Source organism: Ictalurus furcatus, chromosome 2 (assembly GCF_023375685.1).
Source record: "Ictalurus furcatus strain D&B chromosome 2, Billie_1.0, whole genome shotgun sequence".
Lineage (NCBI taxonomy): Eukaryota > Metazoa > Chordata > Actinopteri > Siluriformes > Ictaluridae > Ictalurus > Ictalurus furcatus.
In genome coordinates, this window is record NC_071256.1 from 23266673 (window position 1) to 23291340 (window position 24668).

At 38.1% G+C, this 24668-nt stretch overlaps 3 protein-coding genes across 4 annotated transcripts; 1 reads left to right on the forward strand and 2 right to left on the reverse strand.

Moving 5' to 3' along the window:
* The first annotated feature begins 644 nt into the window (after nt 1–644).
* Nucleotides 645–3000, forward strand: amn (amnion associated transmembrane protein). The gene has a single exon (XM_053653919.1). It carries the CDS (start codon nt 1582–1584, stop codon nt 2992–2994), a length of 1413 nt encoding a protein of 470 aa, XP_053509894.1. The 5' UTR covers nt 645–1581; the 3' UTR covers nt 2995–3000.
* Nucleotides 3001–3024: 24 nt separating this feature from the next.
* On the reverse strand, nt 3025–7926 carry LOC128625508 (tripartite motif-containing protein 16-like protein). Its single transcript, XM_053653886.1, has 6 exons — nt 7135–7926; nt 6070–6165; nt 4844–5077; nt 4226–4397; nt 4053–4148; nt 3025–3873 (listed from the first exon to the last, which is right to left on the reverse strand). Exons 1-6 carry the CDS (start codon nt 7591–7593, stop codon nt 3320–3322), a joined length of 1611 nt encoding a protein of 536 aa, XP_053509861.1. The 5' UTR covers nt 7594–7926; the 3' UTR covers nt 3025–3319.
* A 4826-nt stretch (nt 7927–12752) lies between these two features.
* ush1ga (Usher syndrome 1Ga (autosomal recessive)) lies at nt 12753–20725 on the reverse strand. Of its 2 annotated transcripts, XM_053653909.1 has the most exons (4): nt 19980–20724; nt 15310–15760; nt 14342–15144; nt 12753–14082 (listed from the first exon to the last, which is right to left on the reverse strand). In XM_053653909.1, the coding sequence occupies exons 1-4, from the start codon at nt 20141–20143 to the stop codon at nt 14079–14081; spliced, it is 1422 nt and encodes a 473-aa protein (XP_053509884.1). In that variant the 5' UTR covers nt 20144–20724; the 3' UTR covers nt 12753–14078. The 2 variants fall into 2 exon arrangements, with proteins under 2 accessions (XP_053509884.1, XP_053509875.1); XM_053653900.1 differs by having other exon boundaries at nt 12753–15144; nt 19980–20725.
* Between the last annotated feature and the right edge of the window lie 3943 nt (nt 20726–24668).

Consider the following 24668-nt stretch of genomic DNA (forward strand, 5'->3'; position numbering starts at 1 on the left):
TGCACTGTAGCCTCAGATTCCCGTTCTTGGCTGATAGGAGTGGAACCCGATGTGGTCTTTTGCTGTTGAAGCCAGTCCACCTCAAAGTTCGATGTGTTGTCAATCATGATATGCTTTTCTCCTCAGTACCGTTTTAGAGAGTGATTATTTAATTCACCGTAGCCTTCCTGTCAGCTCAATCCATTCTGCCCGTTCTCCTTTGACCTCTCTCGTCAACAAGGCACCCCTCCCCCCTCCCTGAACTTCTGCTTGTTGGATGTTTTTTTGTTTGTTTGTTTTTTTGTTTGTTTGGTTGGTTTTTTTTGCACCATTCTGTTTAACTCTTGAGACTGTTGTGTATGAAAAATCCCAGGAGATCAGCAGTTTCTGAAATCCTCATAGCAGCCCATCTGGGCCCAACAACATTCTGATGTTTGATTTGAACAGCAAATGAAGCACTTGACCTGTATCTGAAAGATTTTATACATGGTGCTGCTGCCAAATGACTGGCTGATTGGGTAATTACATGAAAGAGCAAGGGTATATATATATATATATATATATATATATATATATATATATATATATATATATATATAAACACTCCTTGTGTCAAACCATCACTGATTTCAAACTTTCTTTAATTGCATTTTTTTTTTTTTCCTTTGTGAAGGAATGAATAGCCTTTTTGTAAAAAGCTGAGCCATACTGCATATGGTCTTCTTTATCTTCTGGCTCAGGTGCTCTGGCTCAAAAATTTTCAACCAGGGACCCACTTACCTGTAAAATAAATTGCACATACCTTCTTGGTACACATTTATTTCATGAACATAATACAACTATTCACATATTAAGCTAATTACTTTATTATATGTACAATAATATTCATACTATTTATTAGAGCCATAGGGCTTTTTATTTTTTCCTTTTCCCTTCTATCCTCACTACAATGTCAGAGCTGTAAACATTGTGCTTTACCCAAACATTCCAGACAACATTTGGTGAAAACCCACATGAAATAGTACACAGTGTGTCTCTTTGACATGGACCATGGATCCATTCTACATTTACAGCATTTTGGAAGACACCCTTATCCAGAGCAACTTACATTTAACTAATTTTTTATACAACTGAGCAGTTGAAGGGTAAGGGCCTTGCTCAGTAGCCCAGCAATGGCATCTTGGCATGATTTGGACTGACAACCTTCTGATCAATAGTCCAACATCTTGGCCACTGAGCTACGCTTGTGATAACGCTTGAGCTAAATATTTACAAAATAGATTTTAAAAAATTGGTTAAGCTTACTGAAGGTGTTCAACTATATTAAACATTTCCTAATAATTAGCACAGGTAAGTCTGCATAGCTTTTTCAAGTGTTACATGAATTTTCTAGGAAAAAATGTTGTTTTAAGATAAACAAGACAATCTGGTCTCCGGTAATGTGTCTAGTATGATTTTAACTGTGGTAAATATTTGACTGCCTGAACTGCTGTAATGAATTCTCATTAACAAGTTTTAGTGTTTCATGTGATAGTCACATAGTTTACTGAGAGACCAAAGGTCCATCTTTTCCTTTTTCTTAAATCGGATTCATACCCGCTCATGATGGCAACCAGACAAGTCCTTTTTATTTTGCTCTCTCTGCTTGGTTCTGCATATGCGCTGTACAAGCAGTGGGTTCCAGACACCAACTTTGAAAATGCAACAAACTGGGACAAAGGTTCTGTGCCCTGTGGAAGTGACCAAGTGGTATTTCCAGCCTCTAGTAAAATAGCTGTGTATGTGGAGGCAGCTCATACACTTTCTGGAATGCGTCTGCCTGTGGATGGAGAGTTTATTCTGGCCTCAGGAGCTGGTTTTTCTATTAGAGAAGGTCAGGATCCTAGCTGTGGAGCAAGTGGCACCACCAATTTCAGAGACTCTGACTCTCTGATGTGGTTTGATCCAGCTCTGTGGAAGGCTGCTTCCTCATTTGATCAACTGCAGAGCGGGCCTTATCTCTTCTTTGTCCATGAAGAGACTATACCTTGCCAGCATGATGATGTAGTGTTCCGGGATGGCTCATCTTTCCGAGTGGATGTATCAGCACATGAGAACAGCATTCCTGTGAAGAGCGTTTCGGTGCTGGGGAAGAAATTCAGTGATGCCTCTGACTTCTCACAGTACACCAGTTCCCATCTGGGGAAGCTGCAGTTTCATGGATCTTCATCAGTCAGAGTTAGTGGACCAGCCTGCAATGATATCACTGGATGTGAGTGTGGAAATTCTGGCAACCATGACCGGATCTGCTCAAATGTCAAGTGTCCAGAGCTGGACTGCAAGAAACCCTTGTGCCCAGTGGGACACTGCTGTGATGTCTGCGGTGCCATCATGACTATTCATTTCTCTGACAACTTCAACATTGAATCCTACCGCCAGCGACTGCAGCACCTCTTCCTCAGCTTGTCTAAGTATAAATCCATTCAGATGGCTTTGTCAAAAGTCTCAAAAACTCAGAGACTGATGCAAGTCATTCCTTATGGAATCACCCACGAGATCCAGGTGGTTCTCCTGGATGAAAATACTGGAAAGCTGGCTGAGGCCCTTGCTCAGGATATACTAAGAGACATTGATGCACAAGGTTCTCATCTGGGCATAGAAAGTGCTGAGTTTCATGCGTCGTCAGGTGCAAGTAGTGGTGGTGTATCTGGAATGAGTGGAGGAGAGGTGGCTGGGGTTATTCTGGGTATTCTGGCTTTGGTGGCTTTCCTGGCTCTGTTTATAGTTCTCCACCGTCGGGGCATGCTCAGAATGCCAAATTTACCCCCTCTGAGTGGCTGGTGGAAAGATAGTGAGATTGGGGATCTGGGTGGGCCTCTAGACCATGGTTTTGACAACCCCATGTTTGAGAAGCAAAACACTTTTCCAGAGATCCCTGGGCTGTATGGAACAGAGAGTCTGAATGGTATCACCTTAACACATTCAGGTGTGCACTTTGTGAATCCTGTGTATGATGAAACTGACTTTGATACATGATGCTGATTAAATAGTGATGACATTATGGTCCCTTCTCAAATATTTAATTAAAGATTTAATTGATTCATGCTTCACTTCAGTTGCTGAAATGCAAAATGTAAAGCGTTTCAGAAAATTGCATAATTAAATAACACTTTAGTGGTTAGAACATATAGTTGGCTCATTGTTTGTCTCAGTAATGTTTTAGCAAGAAAAATGTGAGATTTATTAGGATTGTGATGAATTACATCAAATAAAGTTTAAAATAAGTACACCTCTGGATCATTTTATGTATACACAACATTGTAGCCCTTATTAGAAAAAAATTGAAACATGAAATTGTTTATCATTGCAAGTCTGAACTTGATCCTGGCTTAACTAGAACAACTGCGTTGTCCTTCTTAGAGAGGAAGAAGACAGGGTATAATGGCTCCCGGAAGCTAGCAGTACATTTCTTAAGAAGTTTCATAGTCTCAGCTATACCATAGAAGGCCAGCAGACCCTTTTCATAGTCTATGTAACATCCAATCCTGTGGAAATTCTCTACGTTGAGAGCCGTTTCTACATCAGAGTGCCATGCTGAGAAGCCATGGCTTTCTCGACCAATGCACCATGAAAAGTCATTGCCTGTGATACAGCTGCTGCTTTCTTGACTTTTACGATCAATGCTTTTGTATGTGAATCCTATGTAAGCACCTTCTCCGCTCAGGTCCACCTCAAAGTAATGACGGCCCATGTAAAGGCTTTCTGAGGTCATCACCTGTCGCCAATGCTCAAAGCGCTCGGGAGTGTCAGGGTAATTGTGTTGCCAGGGTGTGGTGTTGCTGGCTTTTCTGTTGTCTTGGGTGAGTCTCAGGAACTTGTGTGTGGAGTCAGGATTGAAACTCAGGTTGGTGGCATCTGTACATCATGATAGTACAAATATAAACAGTACAAAGGCAATCCATGTGCTTCACTTTTCAAAAAAAAAAAAAAACATTCAAGAACATTCATGATATTACCAAGAATTATTTCAATGGAATTATCTCTAATATGCTTTATCATTTGTTGAAATGGAAAGAGAAAAGAAATGAACTTACATTTAAGAAAGTCATCTCTAGTCACAGGCTCAGGTTCAAACGCTTGCCGCTTGATTGGAGAACTTGGGTGAACCAGCGTCTTAATGCCTAGTGTCTCTGTGTTTGAAATGCAGGTGTCATTCGGATGAAAATGCATGCATGACTGTATGAAAGTCTATTTCTTTTGCACTTACCACTTTTACAAAGTTCACTGAACTGAACAATGTAGGTGGACAGCAGCAGATCACACAAGGCCTGAGTTGATTCTTTAACAATGCGACTAAAAGTGGTCAGTCGGTCTATGAGGCCGATGTAAATGCCGGGTAAGCACACATCCACTGAACCCTTTTTCCACTCTGTGTATTCCTGCAGGAGAGGTTGAGCAATTAACACACTTATCTAATACATTTTTTTCTTTGTCCTCCTCACTTTCTGTGGTCTCAATCATTTTTTATTATCTTCTGCATCTCCGTTTGTTGATAAATGTATAATGTTCGGAGCTGTCTGTTTTAAAAGTCATAGTCACTATTTAAAAAAACATAAGAATGATGATATTGGATATAGATACAAAATAACAGCATGCAAAATTTTAACAACTGCCCACACTGTTTCTGAAATGCATGAAACATGACACCATTAAAAGCAAATTGAAAGCAAATGGGGACGTTTGAGCATATTTTACTTCGCTCGTGTACTATTTTATGATTTCCATTAGTGTTAACTGGTTTATTCATTTAGATTCATTATTTGAAAAACGATTTTTAAATTAAGCACACATAAATAACCTTAAATGATTTGGTGACCAGTCTTACCTGTAAAAAATCGACAGGGTTCTTATTCTTTGAAAATCGCTCCATTTGGCCCATGGTCTTCTTCAGCTCAAGCATCTTCTGATTCAGATGGCTATGGATGCTCTCTGCCTGACTCACTGCCTGCCTGTGTTCCACTTCCAGAAGGTCAAAAGCTTTCTTTCGGGCGTCCTCTATCGCACTTTGCAGGATTGAGAACTGCTGATCAATTTCAGCATGAACCCCAATTACTGAGCTCTGAGCAGAATCAAAGGTTAACTTTAAAAAGCAAGATAGAGCTGATGTATAACCATTTATAGAATGGATCGAATCACATTTGTGTAATGGCCTGGGAAAACCCATCACCTTGTGAAATTTTTGACATTTTTTTCTATATCTAGTTCTGAAATTGTCAGGTTTCCTGAGCTGAACAATGTTTCTCTTTTCCATGTACAATATCTCAACCTTATATATAGTAACATTTTAAATTCTGGGTTACCCCCAAAAGTGAAAAGGGAGAGCAATGCATTTACTTATGGAACATGGCCATTCAGCAACTTGATCAAATCTTGACACACTATAAAACCAGATAAGTTCATTTAACTCAAAAAATTTGAGGAAACTCAAATTACCTCAAAATTTTTAAGTTGATAAATCAGTTTCTTTAAGCCAAATACACTTAAATATAACAAAAATGAATTTTAAATTACAAACTTTGAGTTAATTTTTTGTTATATTTAAGTGTATTTGCCTTAAAGAAATTGATTCATCAACTTAAAAATTTTGAGGTAATTAGTTTCCTCAATTTTTTTGAGTTAAATGAACTATCTGGTTTTACAGTGAGTACTGTATGAGGAACACACACGTAACTAGCAAGATTGTAGACATATTTAAGCAGACTCCTGTTTTTGGCACTGAGCTTGTTAAACTGGCTTCTTACACAACATGACCTTTGTGGGAAGATAGTCTACCCAAGATTAGAAGGCAAAGGAAACATTTCCACACTGTTTGGCTGAAATATATTTATACTTGTAGTATTTTACAGACAGAAAAACCCTATTCACACTAAATTATTATGCCTGATTATTTGTCTTTTTTGGCAGTTCACCAGAATTCACAGCAATATATGAGTTTTCCCAGACTGCCTCACATATGTTGTAGTTGTATCCTAAAATAACCTGCAAGGAAGATCATCAGCATGTGTATGAACAGAGAAATAGTGAACTGTGAATTAATAGACTGTTACTCACTTCAATGGATGTAGAGTTGCTCTGTAGCCTGTTAATGGCCTGTTCTGCAGCTGTTACAGTCTTCAGCATTTCCTTCTGTTTCTGCTGTAACTCACCCTTCACATGGACACACACACACACACACACACACACATTCAGCATTCACTACTGCGTTCTCATATCAAAGAAAACACAATAGACGGGATGAAAATCCAAACTTTTAATAAAACAAATAACTTGTAAGGCATTGTACCAAAGCATTCACTTTTTACATGTTACACATTAAGAAATCTCTGTATTACAGGAAGTGGCAGGTTTTACAAATACACAAGCTTATAGAGACTACAAAGTCTATTCATTTAACAGTTTTGTGTGTTTTAGAAAGGGTGTTGTTGACCAAGATCACTGTAAACAACTGACTCCAGCTGAGGTGAAAGGAAGCCCTTCATCTGTGTAGCCTTTTCTTTGAAAACTTTAAACTGGTTCAATATTTAACTAGTCAAGGTGCCCCAGAGATACAGTTGGTAACCCTTATATTATAATAATTAATTAATAATGTGTAATATTGTGTGCTATTATGTGCTCAATATCTCTTGTTAAAATGATGAGTCATTAATAAAACTCGTACTTATACCAGTTGTATATACATGCACATGAAATAAAAATGCTAAAATGACTGTTTTTGAATTGTCTAATAATAATCATATATTTGTGTCTAATAATAATATAGAACAATATAATATAATACATAACAGTATGTTTCATTTTTAATACTTTCTAACACTTAAGGTCTGTGAACAAGATGAAATACTTTTTTTTCCCTGACCATGTCACATGACCTTGATCTCAGTGTGTATGGCCTGCCAAAGGGTTTTCTGTGTCTATTTTATTAAATACATGAGATACTACTTACCAAATTAAATACAAATATAAAAGTATTTTACAAATATATAAAAATAAACATATTGCTAAAAAAGTATTGCTCTAAAATGAAAACAGATGACATGGACAATGAGACTAAGCAGATAGTACATTCGTTGCTAAGTAGTAAATAGAACAAGATGCTCAATAGCTTAAATTCCATACCTCTATATGTTTGCGCGCCTCATCTACTGGAGTGACATTGTGCCCTTGGTGTTCTTCTGTCTCACACTGTGGACAAATGCAGCAGCTGTCCTTCATACAGTACATCTGAAGTTCCAGCTGGTGATGCTTGCATGTGCGCTGCTCCATGTCCAGCTGAGGCTCCACTAACTTATGGCTTTGGAATTTGCTGTTCTCTAGATGCGGCCTCAGGTGCTCCTCACAGTAGGACACCATGCAGGTCAGGCAGGATTTCGACGCCTTTAGAGGTGTCTCAATACATGTATCACACATTACCTCCTCTGTTTGTGGGTCACCAGAGGTTTGAGATGTACTCTCTATAGGTTCTTTGTTGTTGGCTTGAGCATTCAAGATTTCTTTGTTTTCTCTTTGTTCACCCTCCATGTCAGGCTGAGTGCTCTCTGGGATTTGTTTGTGTGAAACGGTTTTCTCCATACTCATATTTTTCTCCAGAGCAGAAACAGTGTTGAAGCTTCCTGTCCGTTGAGAGTAGTAAAATGCAGAGCAAGACTGTCATACACCCTTCTCCTTGTTGCTGACAAACCGGTATGTGTAATTGTTTGTGCTGTTGTAAGCCACACCTAGAGTATGAGGCCACACCTTATTTAAGGGTCAACCTCAGCACTGGAGCTTACATACCATACATAAGCCTGAAAGAAGGGAGGAGGCAAGGCAAGCACGTAATAGAAGGAGGTCATGGAAACGGATCATACTCCTTGAATGTAATTTCCTCTCTTCTTTCCTCTTAGAGGAAGCCTGTCTCACATAGTGCCCTGGCTTTGCTCATGTGTTAGCTGAATGTTTTTGATTTACTTTTGTTCAATTAGTGATACAAGATTTCATAAACTGATGAGAAACAAGTGTAAACTGTAGGAAACAGAGAGAGACACAACTAAACACAGGGGTTTTGTGCTATAAATACTTGACATAAATCAGTCAACCTATAAATGATACAACCTAAAAAATGAAAATAGGCTAATAGTAATAGTAGTAGTAGTAGTAGTAGTAGTAGTAGTAGAAGCAGTAGTAATAGTATTAATTGTAGTAGTAGTAGTAGTAGTAGGAGTAGTAATAGTAGTAGTAGTAGTAATAGTAATAGTAGTAGTAGTAATAGTAGTAGTAATAGTAATAGTACTAGTAGTAGTAGTAGTAATAATAGTAATAATAGTAGTAGTAGTAGTAGTAGTAGTGGTGGTGGTGGTGGTAATAGTAGTAGTAGTGTAGTAGTACTAGTAGTAGTAGTAGTAGTAGAAGCAGTAGTAATAGTATTAATTGTAGTAGTAGTAGAAGCAGTAGTAATAATATTAATTGTAGTAGTAGTAGTAGTAGTAGTAGTAGTAATAGTAGTAGTAGTAGTAATAGTAGTAATAGTAGTAGTAGTAATAGTAGTAATAGTAGTAGTAGTGGTGGTGGTGGTGGTGGTGGTAATAGTAGTAGTAGTGTAGTAGTAGTACAGAGACAACAAGAGCAAAATAAATTCAAAACGTTTCTCGCAAAGCTACAGTATACCTATTGTCACATTTTCACATTTTTTGCATAACTTCTTCTTGTAACTTCCTCTTTCTCTGCATCATTCCTTTCACCACTGTGTTATCAGTAAAACCTATCAGATTGTTCTCCTTTCAATACAGCTGGGATTTTTAACTGACTAAACAAACACTGACCATTTATAAACATGATCATAAACAGGTAGGAACAGTAGAACTGAGATGGATGATCAATCAGTTTGAAGACTATTCTTTTTGCCAAGTTAACCCAGTTGAGCCGCATTTCACCTCCTGAAGAGGAGACTGAAGTGAGAAACCCTCAGAAACAAACAACAACTGAAAGATGCTGTGGTACAAGCCTGGAAAAGCATCACAAAAGAAGAATGCAGCTGTTTGGTGATGTCAGTGAGTTGCAAGCTTGATGTAATATTTTTGGAGGTGACTGTATATCACAAATTTGAACGTTACTAGGCATATAATATGGTTTCAAATGTTATAATACATCATTATTCTAGTTAACAAGCATTTCTTGGTAAAAGTCCAAAAGACACTGAAATACCGTTCCACCCACCCTAACGTACCAAATGTGAACACTTCTGCTGTAGCCCATTTCTGACCTCTGGTGCTACAAGTGTGCCAAAGCAAGTACTGACTTTTCCTTGTGTGCATCTTTAACAGTTGTGGTTTGAGTGTAGTTCCTCAGTGGAAAAAAAAGAGACTTTCCAAAGAATACTAATACATTTACACCCCATTTATTTAATTCTTCCAAATAAAAAAATATATATTTAACTGAAAGGCTTCAACTGGTATGTCATAGCTTTCTTTCTTGAACCCCAAGGCAAGATTCAGACAAAAACTGAAGGACAAGCAAACACAAAACATAAGGGAAAGAAGTTTTTTCTTGGATCTTCACAGTCTTCAAACAGAGATAAATGATGTTTCTTCTCATGTGTTAACCCTGTAACTCTATCCACCATAAACTAACAGGCTCTGTCTTCACACACACTTCCTCACTCTTCTGATATTACCCTTCTACTGCTAATATGTATGTGCATGTTGGGGTGTGTGTGTGTGTGGGTGTTTGTGAGACCAAGGTCAAGTTCTCTGCAGTAGAGACAGGTCCTTCACATGGACTGTAATGTTGGATATTAGAGTGTGTTTCGAGTAAACAATTACTGCAATATAGAATTATCGAAAAAATGTTGCACCCAAAATTCATGTGGGAATTTGCATGTTGTGTGATCTTCTAAATTACACAGTGGTTTCTGAGCTTTTTTTTAAACTGAGAATTACTCATTCTAGTGTAGGTGTAATTTCCCATGACATGTCAACAGCTCAAACGACAAATGAACAGATACAGATGAGCTAAATGTTTTAGGATTAACCAAATAAGAATAAAGGCTATGATTATGATTTAGACTCTATGATTATGTAAATATCTTATCACTCACATAAACTAAATCATGGTGACATTTGACATTTTAATTCATTTGTGCTTCCTAGATTTAGTCCACATTGGAGAACTGTTTAATAATCTACAGGTAAACGATCATGATTTTGCTATTTAGTTGTTATCTTGAGAAATTGGGAGGATAAAAATTTTGGTTTTGTGACATATCTGAACATCTACAAGGTCACACAATGTCACCTGTTACACCTTGATATGGTCTATAAGATTACTGCAACTTGCAATAATTGGTGTTGTGTCAAGTGTATCAGTTCTGTTTGTATAGATTTTTATAGTTTCTCCCTGTTCCACCTTTCTCCTTCTCTGAGAGGCCCCTACATGTTTAGTTTTATCTCTATGCTGTGAAGCAATGTTTATATAGATCTTATAGTGCACTGTTAGTGTACACTATAAGACAAATACGCTCATCGTTTATATATAGAAAACACATACTTTATAAAGACTGCCCTATTATATAGAGAACTGTAACAGTGTAGGGATAATATGGCCATAAAGCTCATATGACCTTACTATTGCCTAACATATATCCATAACTTCACTCTGAACAAAGATAAAGTGTATTACTTAACAGCTCAAGTGGCACTTGTCAGAAATGAACATGTAAGCAGGTTTTGCAATTGTACAAGGTATTGCTAACATACTGTAGATGACTCTAGTTGACATCATAGTGTTTTTTTTAAACGTGGAACCATTTTGTGTGTGATCACTTTGCCCGGGAAAGCCAGTGATAAGCATTCAGTATTAGCTAGTAATGAGAACTCAGTGATAGAGGCTACTGTTATAAAGACATAGATAATAGCACTTCAAAGCAAAATAACAAGGTTTTTTCTACTGTAGAAAGATAGCACGATCTTAGATGTTATCTTTATGTCATTTAACATACACAATGTGACCACCTATATTGTGGACCAATTACACCCATATGCACTTCTTTTGAACATCCCATTCCAGATGTAGATCTCTAACAGATCTCTGCTGTCATAACAACGTCCACTCTTATGGGGAGGTTTTTTTACTGACCCCAACTTCCTGACATGCTGGGGTATGTGAAGAAAAGAATTTCACTGTGTATATGTGATCAATAAAGACTCATTATTATTATTATCATTTTGAAGCGTGGCTGTGGCAATTTGCAGATTCAGCCACAAGAGGATTAGTAAGGTCAGTCACTGATGTTATGTGAGGAGGCCTGATGAGCAGTCAGTGTTCCAACTCATCCCAAAGGTATTCAGTGGGGTTGAGGTCAGGGCTCTCTGCAGGCCACTCGAGTTCTTCTACTCCAACTTTGGCAAACCATGTCTTCATGGATCTCATTTTGTGCGCAGGGGTATTGTCACACTGGAACATGTTTGGGCCGCTTAGTTCCAGTGAAGGGTAATTAAAATGTTACAGCATTGTGTGCTTCCAACTTTTAGGCTTGGGGAATAGTTTGGGGGAATCCCACATATGAGTGTGATAACAAATCCTCATTCAAAGTCACTCAGATCTTTTCCTCTTGTAATTTTGGTCCAAAATCAAGCTCAACTGAGCCTGTTTCGACTTTTTATACACAGTAAACCTGTCTGCAAGCATCTGCGTCTGTTGTGTTTCTCCATGCATTTGTAATAGCCAACTAGCCATTACAATAGTTTCCTACATGCAGAAGTGTATATTAAAATATACTTTATTTAGAGTATATACTCTATATATAGTATATACCAATGTATGTATGTATGTATGTATGTATGTGTGTGTGTATATATATATATATATATATATATATATATATATATACTGTATATACTGTATATATAGAATATATTGTATACATATATTGTATTATTTGATTATCCTTTATGATATTGATACTGAAGAACTGGAGCACCTTCTTTCACCCTGTTGTTGGTAGAACGTTTCAATCACCAACTATGCCATAGACATCCATGGCCAGGGGGATATGACTAGCTTTCCTTTCTCACTAGCCAAACACAGATAAATGTTAACACATGTAATTAAAATAGGGAAGTTAGCGCTCTTTTTGGCTGTCACCTGATGTTGCAAGAGGAACTATTCCTGAAAAAGGTGTCATATCTGGCTTTGCATACAGTGCCCTCCACTAATATTGGCACCCTTGGTAAAAACAGCATGAGCAAAGAAGGCTGTGAAAAATTATCTTTATTGTTTAACCTTTTGATCTTTTCTTAAAGAAAATTCACAAAAATACTCTGCTCTCATGGATCGCAAACAATTGCAAACACAACACAGGCTGTGCCAATATTACTGGAAAGCACTGTATCTCAAACTTTCATTTGCACTAGGGAAAGCTCTTAAGCAGGGATGTGGAATTTAAGGTGTAATGTAATAGGATTTTTTTTAGATCTCATCAGTTATACTGTACATGATTTATAAGAGAATAATTCAGTCAGCTAATCAATGCTTAATGAATGAAAGAGGTTTTATTATTCTGTATGTATGTATGTATGTACGTACCTACGTATATATGTATGTATGTATGTATGTGTGTGTGTGTGTGTGTGTATATATATATATATATATATATATATATATATATATATATAAAGATAAAAACACATTAAAAACATAGCATTTCATTGTGGAATTCAGTAAGAAAATGTCAATTTAATGATTTTATTGAAGGTGTGCTTTCAAAATGCTGTGTATTCATTCAATAAATGGATAATGTAAGGGTATTTAATGATGTGAATGCTGGGAAGAAAATCTGGACAGGTGTGCTGATATAAGAATTGTCCAATGAGGAACTTCCTTGTGTGTGGTCTCTAAGAGTAAGAGTGCAATTTCTACCATAATCACACAGTTGTTCTTATAGGTTTTAAAAAACGCTTTCAATGTTTAGAGTGTTTATTCCATTATGCTTTGTTATTTTATCACATATAAAACCTCAGTGTTTTGTGAATGATCTACAGTTCACTGATACAGGCACATTACCAGTTTATTGTCTTCAAATATGCCCATAAACATAATATAAAATTTGATGGATTTTCAGTGATAGCTTGCATCTTCTTTTTTTTTTTTTTTACTACATTTTATGAAATTATATAAAGCACATGAACAAAAGTTATGTACAAGAGCACATAATATTTGGGTTGGAATGCACTGAAATCTATACATGTACTGTATATCAAATATTCATAGGTTTATGTGAGATTAATAGTATGTTGAAAGGAAATTTCTCTGTAGTAATATGGCATTAGTGCAAAAAAAAAAAAAAAACCCAACAAAAAACAGAAATCAACAATAGTAAGATTTACTGTATTTACTGTATGCCCCAAGTCTTTAACAGAAGTATGGCTTGACAAATGTAAACAAACTAATGGAGGCCAAAAAGTTCACAATACAGGCATTCATTGACCTCTAAAGACAGTGTTCCCACATTTGCTGCCAGGTATATTGGCGACCTATAATCTGTGTTTGACATCACTTAGGCAGTGTGTAAAAAGTTCCTGGATTTGAAACACAAGCTTTTCAAATCTGCCTATGCATGCTCCACATTCAGCATAATCTATATAAGTTTGTGTCATAAAAATATCTTATAATACAATACATCATGCCTAAAATTACAATTTACAGAGATATTTGCATGCACTGGAAGCACAGGCACTAAGACTCGTGCCCCACAGGGGCAGACACATCATGAGAATAATGCTGATTGGGTCTGACTTCATCAGGGTTGTCAGCAGGGTTTTTACTGTTATGTATGGCAATCATGGAACCTCAGTTTGATTCAGTTGTTACTGCTAGCATGCATACTTCCTTGTATGTGCCAGTAAAGGAGGTACTATTGTCAGTCTGATGTTCAAAATGTATTCCTATGGTAACGTGACATGTACCATTGTTTGTTTGAAATCCACTGAAGAGTTACACTTCCTTTCAGTGTGAGTGTCTTTCTGTCCTGTTGCACATGAATCGAGATGTACCATCGGTATGGCCAAAATCACAGAGTAACATTTGTGCTATCTGTAAAGAGAAATAGCAAACAGCTGACATGGCGTATATTTTGGCAGTTTGCATAGTAAACTGTGGACTACTCTGAAAAATCAAAAGCTCACAACCATTTTAAAGGTCCCCTATGAACTTAATAAAAAAAAGCTCTGCATAGATAAGCAGTGGCACAATGGAGGCTAATAACACTAATCCCATAATACTAATCCCTAGTGACTCTTTGCAAGAATTTCAGGTGTGAATAATTTAGGAAACACCCTGGGGGTCAACTTACAACTGTGTGTCTTCTATGCTGTCGGGATCATCAATGGTGTCCAGGCGTCTCTTGCATGCCTCAATGATTTTTTTACGGGGTCCCAAAGGAATGTGGATGCTTTTGAGGTCATTGTCAGAGCACAGCAGCAGCGCATCCAGGTCAATCTTCTCTCGTTTAAAGATAGGGATGAACTCATTCATGCAATGGGCAGCCAGGAATACCTCAAGTGGACTACTCTCTGGCTCATCGTCATCATCCAGTCCTAATTCCACCTCATCCCAGGGAAGCTCCTCCATGTTCCTTGCCTGAAGGCTTCGAGCACTGCCGATACTATCCTCATCTACACTGGGGGATCGCTGAAGACGACTGCGTAGACGGACATTTGGTGCCCTCCCAATGCTGGCCATGCTGCCCTCATCACGAGAGCCTATGCCAAAGAGTCCCCCACTCACATAGTTCCTCCGGAAGACCATGGTACCCAGGCCAGGCCGGTTGAAAAGTGAGTCATGGCCCGAGTCAGTGCTGATCTCTGAGTGGTCCATGTCTGCTCCATGCAGGTCTGGCTCGCTAATGGCACGTGAGATGGCATCTTCATTGTCCCGTGGGAACATATCACGGATGTTTCGCCGACCACGGTCTTTTGAGGTTAAGTAGGTGCCCTGCTTTAGGAACATGACATCATTACCCAGCTGTAGCCCAGAAAGAGAGCGCACACTCTTCCTTCCATCCTCATAGATCTTGAAGGTCCCATCACCCTGCTTCTTTTTTTCCAACTTCTTCTGGATTTTGGTTTTGCCTCTGGCTGTGGCATGGAGAGTAGCCTGGAACATTAGAAACATTAGCCTGGAACATTAGAAAGCTTCAAGTCTTATAGCTTTAAAACTATGCCCTCACAGAGAATACACAATGAATATTTGACACACAAAGAAAAGTAATGATACTTAAAGGCATTTTCCAGTATTTTGAAAGACATCAACGAGGCTGACCTGTGAGTATGGCACACTGGTGGCAGTGTTGAAGGGGTGCAGCTTGCGGCTAAAAGTGCTGCTGGTGTAGCTGGAGAAGCTCATGGCATCAGAAAACGAAGCGTCTGTGGCTTCTTTCTGGAACTTGCGCTCCATGCGGCGGTGGTGCTTGCGCTGCATCTTGACACAGTCTTTGATGCGACGTTCGGCATCACGGAAGGCTCTGTCTTTCATCTTCGCCACCAGCTTGGGATTAAGAGCTGTCTGCTTGGCAGCTATGGAGTCCAGGTATCGTACACAGTCCATGTGGCTCTTGGTGGCAGCCATGTCCAGAGGGGTGTGGTAGTCATTGTCTAGACACCATGTGTTTGCACCAAAGGACACCAGGAAGGATAGGCAGTTGAGATGGCCATTGGAAGCAGCCAGGTGGAGTGGTGTGTTCCCCCATATGTCACACTTGTCAGGATTCCCTCTAAAACAACAGCAGAAAAAACAAATAACCAGAAAGGAAAATATCCAGTATGTCACTTGCCCTCAAGCAACTGCTCAGTTCATATATGCCATCTGCCAAAAACACTGCAAATGTCAAATTATTTGGTGTAAAGTGGACTACTAATTTATCATACAATAACCTGGATATGTGCGCAGCATAGGATTAGATTGCATTATGCTTTTATTGTTCTTCAAAACCCAAAATTACGGATCATACAAAAATTAACCCAACATACTTTGATCAGGTTTTCAGCATTCACCTCTTGGGCATGCACAGGATTAGAGAGGGGAATAAATTATTTATAAGATTATTATATGGAGGTGCTCGACTGTGTCTGAGTATTATTTCTTTGAAATGTTAATGGACAACATTAACAAATATAAATATACAGCAAAATCCTGGTTAAGAACAAGCTCAGGAATGCTACAGAGACATTAATACCCCCTACTGTACTTGCCCCAATTAATGACCATGATACATGGTGCACAACCCTGTGACCGGAGGTTCATCTCCAGTGAAGCTGAACCGGAGTTCTTGGGACAGTGTGTGTTATTTGACCCTCGGCTTGCCTGTGTAGTAACTCTATGAGTATCTTCTTGCAGGGAAGACCGGTAGGATTGCACTTAGTGTGATGTCACTTTGAATTCCTGGTACCCAAAGTATAGCCACAGACAAAAGCAAACATTTTGGTGCACTGCTTTAAACCTCTGTTTAAAATATCACTGCTTGGTGGCAAAAACAGACAACTTGTAATATATTTTATCACTGATAACATGTTCTCTGACTCAAAAAGATAACATAGTGTTTTTCCCTTTCAGGAAATTAGTGCAGTTCCTTATTATTAACTCAGAGATAGGGTCTACACTATCATGTTCAAACAATCCAAATGAGATCACAGAAAGACCGTGTGACAGCAACATTGACAGTAATACTGGAAATAAATGGCTTCACTGACGTACTGTCAGGGCCAAAACTTTCACAACACAATTTCTCTGAAAAGAAGATTCTGCACTTCAACACACTGCAGGCATACTGTTCCTCTTGTAGTCAAAGCAGTAAAAACTACACTTCCTCCAGGGTATACGTCTAATCTTTCTTTAATGAATACATGACCATATCAATTAAGTGGAAGGAAGAAATGGGGCATAACTATGCTTAAATTAATGTAGTAATTTAGGAGTAATTAAAACAAAGATGCCTAATTTAGAGAAAGATAATAATTTACCAACATTTGTAATATTAGCAAAAGAATTTTAAATACATTTAGGAAAAAAGTTATTTTGTGCTATGTACTTTGCCCATCACATTATATTTTTTGCTAATTATACTTAACCATACATTTTGCAGTAAAGTTACTTATACTTTACTGAAAGCACAAAATGTTATTGTTTAAGTGCTCTCTGGTCTATACACCTAGACATATGCACTTTTATTCCAATGACACTGACACACTCAGCTCTTGGCTTGGATCCCAATGGGCTCCATGTGACTCATGCAACAGTGGCTCTCATTAATATTTTATAGGCTGCAGGCAAGGCCTCACAGCAGTGCATTATACATGAGCAAAGCTGCGAGGTTTTCACAGATGTCAGTGAAGCTGTGTGCAGCACTGGAGATAGCCAGTACTAGGATTATCCCCTGCTAACCGGTCTGACCCTGATTTCAACCTTCTCTTTAACGTGTTATAGCAGTACCTTAGTTTTCATGTGCAGATCAATTCCATCATCATGAAAGGATGATGGCTACAACAGAATAGGGTTGGGGTTTTTTTCTGCTGGTGTGATGTGGGTTGAGAAGTTCAGAAGCTCTTCACAAACTATGCTCACTTGTGAGGAAAGCAGTTAGCCATGATTGGTCAAAACAAACACCTTTGGAGTGAAAAATAGTGGGCTGTTGCTTAAACAAAGACTCCTACATTGATAGCCTGCACAATTCGTGTCCAACTTACAGTGAAGAATGGACGAGCTCAAAAATAGTCCTACTCAAACGTACAGAGAACACTATATCTTGTGCTGTCATTGTTACCAAAGTGCCCAGTGAGGTAGATTGTGCTGTAAAGCCAGTCACTTGATCGTAAGTCTATACTGTAATCTCAAAAGTGCTGACTGCTATATGATCCACCACGGCCTATAAATGTCTGGCTTTAATGACATTAGTGGTTTATGTCTCAATAAATTAAGATGGGAAAACAGACCTTCCTGTCCTGTGTTATATGTTATGGACTTGTATAAAGTCTCATAATCTAGGCTGTTGTGGGAACTCATGCCATGGCTTCTGGCATGCACTGTGTACTGGCATGCATTTCCTGACAGACAAAAGAGAACATGCCCAAGAGACCAGCACACTAAAGGCACTGACCATAATTGCTCCCTTTACCTGTGTGAAGGTGTGCTAAACAGCCTGTGCACATGGCACTCAATACTGGTTTTGTCTGGAAGAGATCACATGATAACTGGTGTCTTTCAATAGTTTCCACAGAGGCCAAATTAGCTTTTTGAGAACATTTGCCAATTAATCTCTTTCAATGGAACTCTTGGACCAGAAGAGGAAAACAGGTCAGCCAGAAAGGCTTCTGTTGTCTTTCATTAACCCTTCCCATAGTCTCATCACAAATGGTTGGGATAGACACCTGAATAAACATATTTACATTACATAACAAACGCTAAATACTTGTGCAAAATGCAAACATAAGTGTACTTGCTGATCCTTTCAATCAGTGCAGGACTTCAGTTATTTGTCTATTAAACAGGTTAAAAATAGATCAGACAATGATTGGTTTACATGCTGGAGTTGATGGTACCATAAGTTATATTATTTCTCTCAAATGAAGAACCATATCCCAAGTAAACCTGTCAGCTTGAAAGCAAAATGGAAAAGAAGTGCAGAATGACCTGTATGATATATTGTACTGTCAGACATATGACAGATTGGATAATAACTGGAATAAAGTTTTGTGTTGGGAACAGGTAGTAAGTTGGCGCAGTAGGACATTGTGGTCAAACTTGAAAGAAGCAATATAAGAATTCAATATAATTTTCTATTTTTATGGGCATGGCATTCTTCCATACTGTATTGCTTGTTAAAATAGTAGTATGTGCTGTATTAACCTGCTAGTATGCAGATACAGTAGAATCCTGGTACAATGGCAGACTACTATTTTGACCTAGGCTACTATTTAGTATGGTAATATAGTGTTACAACAGCAGACTACAATTTAGTATGGTAGTATGCAGTAATAGTGGCAGACTACTATTTTGATATAGGCTACTATTTAGTACAGTAATATGCTCTTACAACAGCAGACGACTAATTAGTGTGGTAGTATGCTTTTACAACAGCACACTACTATATAGTATGGTAGTATGTTGTTACAACATCAGAGTACTATTTTGACCTAGTCTACTATTTAGTATGGTAGTATGTTGTTACAACATCAGAGTACTATTTTGACCCAGTCAACTATATAGTATGTTAGTATGCTGTTACAACATCCGAGTACTATTTTGACCTAGGTTACTATTTAGTATGTTAGTATGCTGTTACAACATCCGAGTACTATTTTGACCTAGGCTACTATTTATTATGTTAGTATGCTGTTACAACATCCGAGTACTATTTTGACCTAGGCTACTATTTAGTATGTTAGTATACTGTTACAACATCAGAGTACTATTTGGACCTAGTCTACTATTTAGTATGTTAGTATACTGTTACAACATCAGAGTACTATTTTGACCTAGGCTACTATTTAGTATGTTAGTATGCTGTTACAGTATCAGAGTACTATTTGGACCTAGTCTACTATTTAGTATGTTAGTATGCTGTTACAGCATCAGAGTACTATTTGGACCTAGTCTATTTAGCATGGTTATGTGCTGTAGTAGACTACTACTTACAATATACTGTCACAATGGCAATGTACAGTGTACTATTGTGAAATAGGCTGCTAGTGGTACTATGCCGTTACAATGGCAGTGATATTTGGACCTAGCATACTATTTAGTACAGTAGTATGCCGTTACAGTGGCAGTGTACTATGCTGACACAGGCTTCTATTTAATATAGTAATGTTATTACTATTTAGTAGTATGCAGCTGTACGGAATATCCGGACCCATATAATTAACCAGCAAGCGTTAAAGCTTAATGATTAATTTCAGAGACAGAGGAACCGGAGAAAGCAGAAGCTACAAGCTCACCCTCTCGCCACAATGAGTCTGAGCGCGTCCAGGTTGCCGTGGTACGCGGCCCAGAGCGTCGGTGTCATGCCATCTTCATCTGGCGCGTTCAGGTCCTTCCGCGTGGCCTCTTTCAGCAGGTCCAGGTAGCCATCTCGCGCTGCCCTGTGGTACTTGTCATTCATGTTGCTTTCGAACTTCGGCCTCCATTACGCTTGAGGTTTTACTCCCAGTCTTCGTCATCGGCGCTTGGACGGCAGGCGTCTTTCGCTAAGGCCGTGTCTACAGAGCGGCCGGTGAACGCTCGCGACGATTTCCACGGACACCGTAGACTCACTCGCGCCTGGGGGCGTGGCCTGAGCACCGTCTTGGTCTCCATGTCAGCGTGGATCATCGATATTCTGTCACTGCTTTTCTGTGTTTCACCCCGACGTTATTAACGTTGAAATGATCATGCAATTTGTAGGCACAAACTGAGAATTACACAACATATGCGTCTTGCACTGTATTAAAGTGTAAAGTGACCACACAGTGGAAAGAGTAGGCTATGTGAAGTGACTCAGTGACACAGAGAATGGAAATGAACCTAGTAAGAACCTAATAGCCTACAGGTAAAACTCTTCCTTAGTCTGCTCGTCTGTGACTACATACTCCTACAGCAGTAGTCACCAACCCTGTTCCTGGAGATCTACCTTCCTGAAGACTTCAGATCCAACCATAATCGTTCTCACTTGACCATCAAATCATTGCTTTAAGAAGTTCTTGATCAACTAAAACAGGTCTTAGATTTTGGTTGGAGAAGGCTTTCAGTTTTCCCTCACCACAGGAGGGAACCACCTTAATCTCTCTCTTGAAGTTAATAAGACAAAAACACAGCTTGTCCTGCGACCCGAGCAACCAAAAAGTGCAAAGTCTTTCTTCCTAAAGACTACAGATCTAATGGTGGAAAAATGTAAAGTTACAGCTTTATCCCTGACTGTTACAAAGCACTGATAGGGGCGACTCCTTCCATAAATGTTAAATAAACATAATCTTAAAGTAAACTTTACCATGTCAATGATAATACTTTTTTCTTAGTTAATTAACAACATTAAAAAAAAAAATCTGTTTATTAAATCTGTATTAGCCTTAGATTATGAAGAGGCCCTGTGAATGACCTTTTAGAATAGATGTGATAATGTGTTAAAATAAGAGCATTAATATACACGTTATTTTAATTATAACCCGTGCTGCTGTTATTGAAAATTAATCAATACCATTGGACCAACCGGGTTCAAGAATTCAACACTGTGGTATAATTAGCAATAACACTGTGGCTTAATGCATGTTTGCCTCGCACCTCTGGGGTTGGGGGTTCGATTCCTACCTTCGCCCTCTGTGTGCGGAGTTTGCATGTTCTCCCTGTGCTTTGGGGGCTTTCTCCCCCAGTACAAAGACATGCGTTGTAGGCTGATTGGCATCTCTAATGTGTCCAGGGTGTTCCCTGCCTTGTGCTCCAAGTTCACTGGTTTAGGCTCCAGGCTCCCCGTGACCCTGTGTAGGATAAGTGGTACAGAAAATGAATGGAGAGTAATCATAACAGATATCTAAGGAAAATATACTCATACTCACCAGTTCCACAAAAAGACAAAAATGTGCTGAATGATATACTCTGGCATCAGGCATGGTTGGGGATTATTCTTTTTTTTTTTTTACCTAACATGAACCAGAAATCTAATGTTCCTCTGTGTTGGCTGTCTACAGGTATAATTATAGTTACACTTCCAGTCATTATCCCATAAAAATCTCATTCTTATTGGATATGGTATATGGTTATGTATGACAGTATGCTTGACATTTTTCATCTTTATTTATTACAGTGTCCCTTCATGTCTATGAGACTGTAAATCTTTTTGATACTGTTTGTATATATATAAACAATGACCATGGCAATGTCCTCATTATCAGAGGCTCTCCAGCAGGCACTGCTCCAGGTAAGAACAGGATACAAGTATGTATGCAAATATATTTTCTCAGTGTTAAACGAAGTGTTATAAAACATTTTAAGTCAAATGTATTGAATTCAGAACAGTGAATACAATACAAACAATGTATATCTTAAAGTGTTTAACGTGACATTTCAATAAATTAGCAACGATGCATTTGGTTTCTTTTCTACTGTGATTTAATTAATCAAGCTTGTGAAGTGAGATGTACTACCTAGTTGATGTACATGATGTACATTTGGTAGTGCAATGTTAATTAAAGCCTGCTATTTTAATGGCTTATACGGTGTTCACTAATATTGGCACCCATGGTAAATATGAGCAAAGAAGGCTGTGAAAAACTGTCTATATTGTTTAACCTTTTGATCTTTGGTTTGAAAAATTCACAAAAATACTCTACTCTCATGGATATCAAATAATGGCAAACAAAACACAGGTTTATTAAAATATATATATATCTTTGTTAAATATGCGTGTGCAACAATTATTGGCACCCTTTTAGTCAGTTCTTTGTGCTACCTGCCTTTGCCAAGATAACAGCTCTGAGTTTTCTCCTATAATGCCTGATGAGGTTGGAGAATACAAGGGATCTGAGACCATTCCTCCATACAGAAATTCTCCAGATCCTTTAAATTTCAAGGTCCACATTGGTGGACTCTCCTCTTCAGTTCACCCCACAGGTGTTCTATGGGTTTCAAGTCAGGGTACCTCTGGTGTTTATTGACAAAAAGCTCTATTTTGGTTTCATCTGACCATAGAACCCGATCCCATTTGAAGTTCCAGTAGTGTCTGGCAAACAAGATGTTTGAGTTTGTTTTTGGATGAGAGTACAGGCTTTTTTCTTGAAACCCTTCCAAACAACTTGTGGTGATGTAGGTGACTTCGAATTGTAGTTTTGGAGAATTTCTGACCCCAAGACGCAACTAACTTCTGCAGCTCTACAGCTGTGATCCTTGGAGATTTACTGGCCGCTCAAACCATCCTCTTCACTGTGCATTGAGACAATATAGACACGCGTCCTCTTCCAGGTTGATTCAGAACATTTCCAGTTGAATGGAACTTCTTAAATATTGCCCTGGTAGTGGAAATGGCCATTTTCAAAGCTTTTGCTATTTTCTTGTAGCCACTTCCCATTTTGTGAAGCTGAATAACCTTGTGCTGCAAATCACAGCTGTATTCCTTGGTCTTACCCATTGTTATGAATGACTAAGGGAATTTGTCCTATGTGTTACCTCATATTTACAGTTGTGTAAATTGTTACAGTTGTTAGTATTTTGTGTTCTGGGAGACATGTACCTATCGTATTTAGCATCTGGAGGTCAATACTAAATGAAAAAAAGATCTTTAAACAAAATAATAACAGTTTATGCCGATCATCCTGTTCAAAAGTTTACACCCCCCTGGCTCCTAATGTATCGTGTTGCCTTCTTGAGCATCAGTGAATTTTTGCACCTTTTGTAATAGTTGTGTACAAGTCCCTCAGTTGTCCTCAGTGTGAAAAGATGGAGCTCAACATCATATAGCCGCTGTTGGAAAGGGGTCAAATATGCAGAAGATGCTGGAAAAGCAAAGAATGTGCAGGACCTGGGGGATTTTTCTGAAGAACAGTGGACAGTTTAACTGATCAGGACTCGTGAACAACTATCACAAAACAAAAAAACAGTCGTGGATCATCCAGGTAACAACACACAGTATTAAGAATCAAGCTTAATGTAAACTTTTGAACGGGGTAATTTTTATAAAGTCAGTTATAATCTTGTCTTGTGGACTATATGTAAACATCTGTTATGTGAAATAGCTTATTCAGGACAGAACTAAATAAATGTTCTTGGGATTTTTATTATCCGTCTTATTTTGTTAACAGTATTAAGATTTAGCAGATTCTGCAAGGGGGATGCAAACTTTTGGTCACAACTGTATACCGTTGTGAAACAGTAAGTCATGATTGAACAAATTCCTGTTCCTACTCACCCAGGTGTACTAAAAAATGTAAAATATGAATTGGAATATACTTCAAATATATTTTCTCATATTAATTCATAGGTGTGCCAATAATTGTTATACACCTATATTTAACAAAGATATTTTTTCTGTTGTGTTGTGTCTGCAATTGTTTGATATCCATGAGAGCAGAGTATTTTTGTGATTTTTTTTTTTTAACAAAATATCAAAAGGTTAAACAATGAAGACAATTTCACAGCCTTTTTTTTGCTCATATTTACCAAGAGTGCCAATATTAGTGGAGGGCACTGTATGAATACGGTGGATTAATAGTCTGTTCCCTCTGTATCAACGCAGAAAAAATAGATTCCTAAATTACTACATCAATCAATATTGTTATCAAAATGACAGATGCGTTATCATCTGGAACGAACATTCAGTTAAAAAATAACCTCACTGATCAAACAGTGTTATCAAAATGAACATTCCATTTAATTCAGTTTAATCCTCTGTATGTTAGAACAGTTTCAGTAGTGCAAAACCATATTTAAAGAGTTCTTTGTTCTGTGTCTCACATTCTGTAGACTGAGTCAACATCAGGCAAAAACCAGTCATTGAAAGGGGTAATAAATGATGACTGGAACTGTCTATAGTTTATCTGAATATGCACTACTGGATGGAGAAATTGTTCAGGTTTCAGCTTTGAAAATGTTTCATCATCCAAAAAAGATCACGGTTTTTCAGGGTTAAAATATACCCCATTTCTTCTCCCAGATCTGATTTA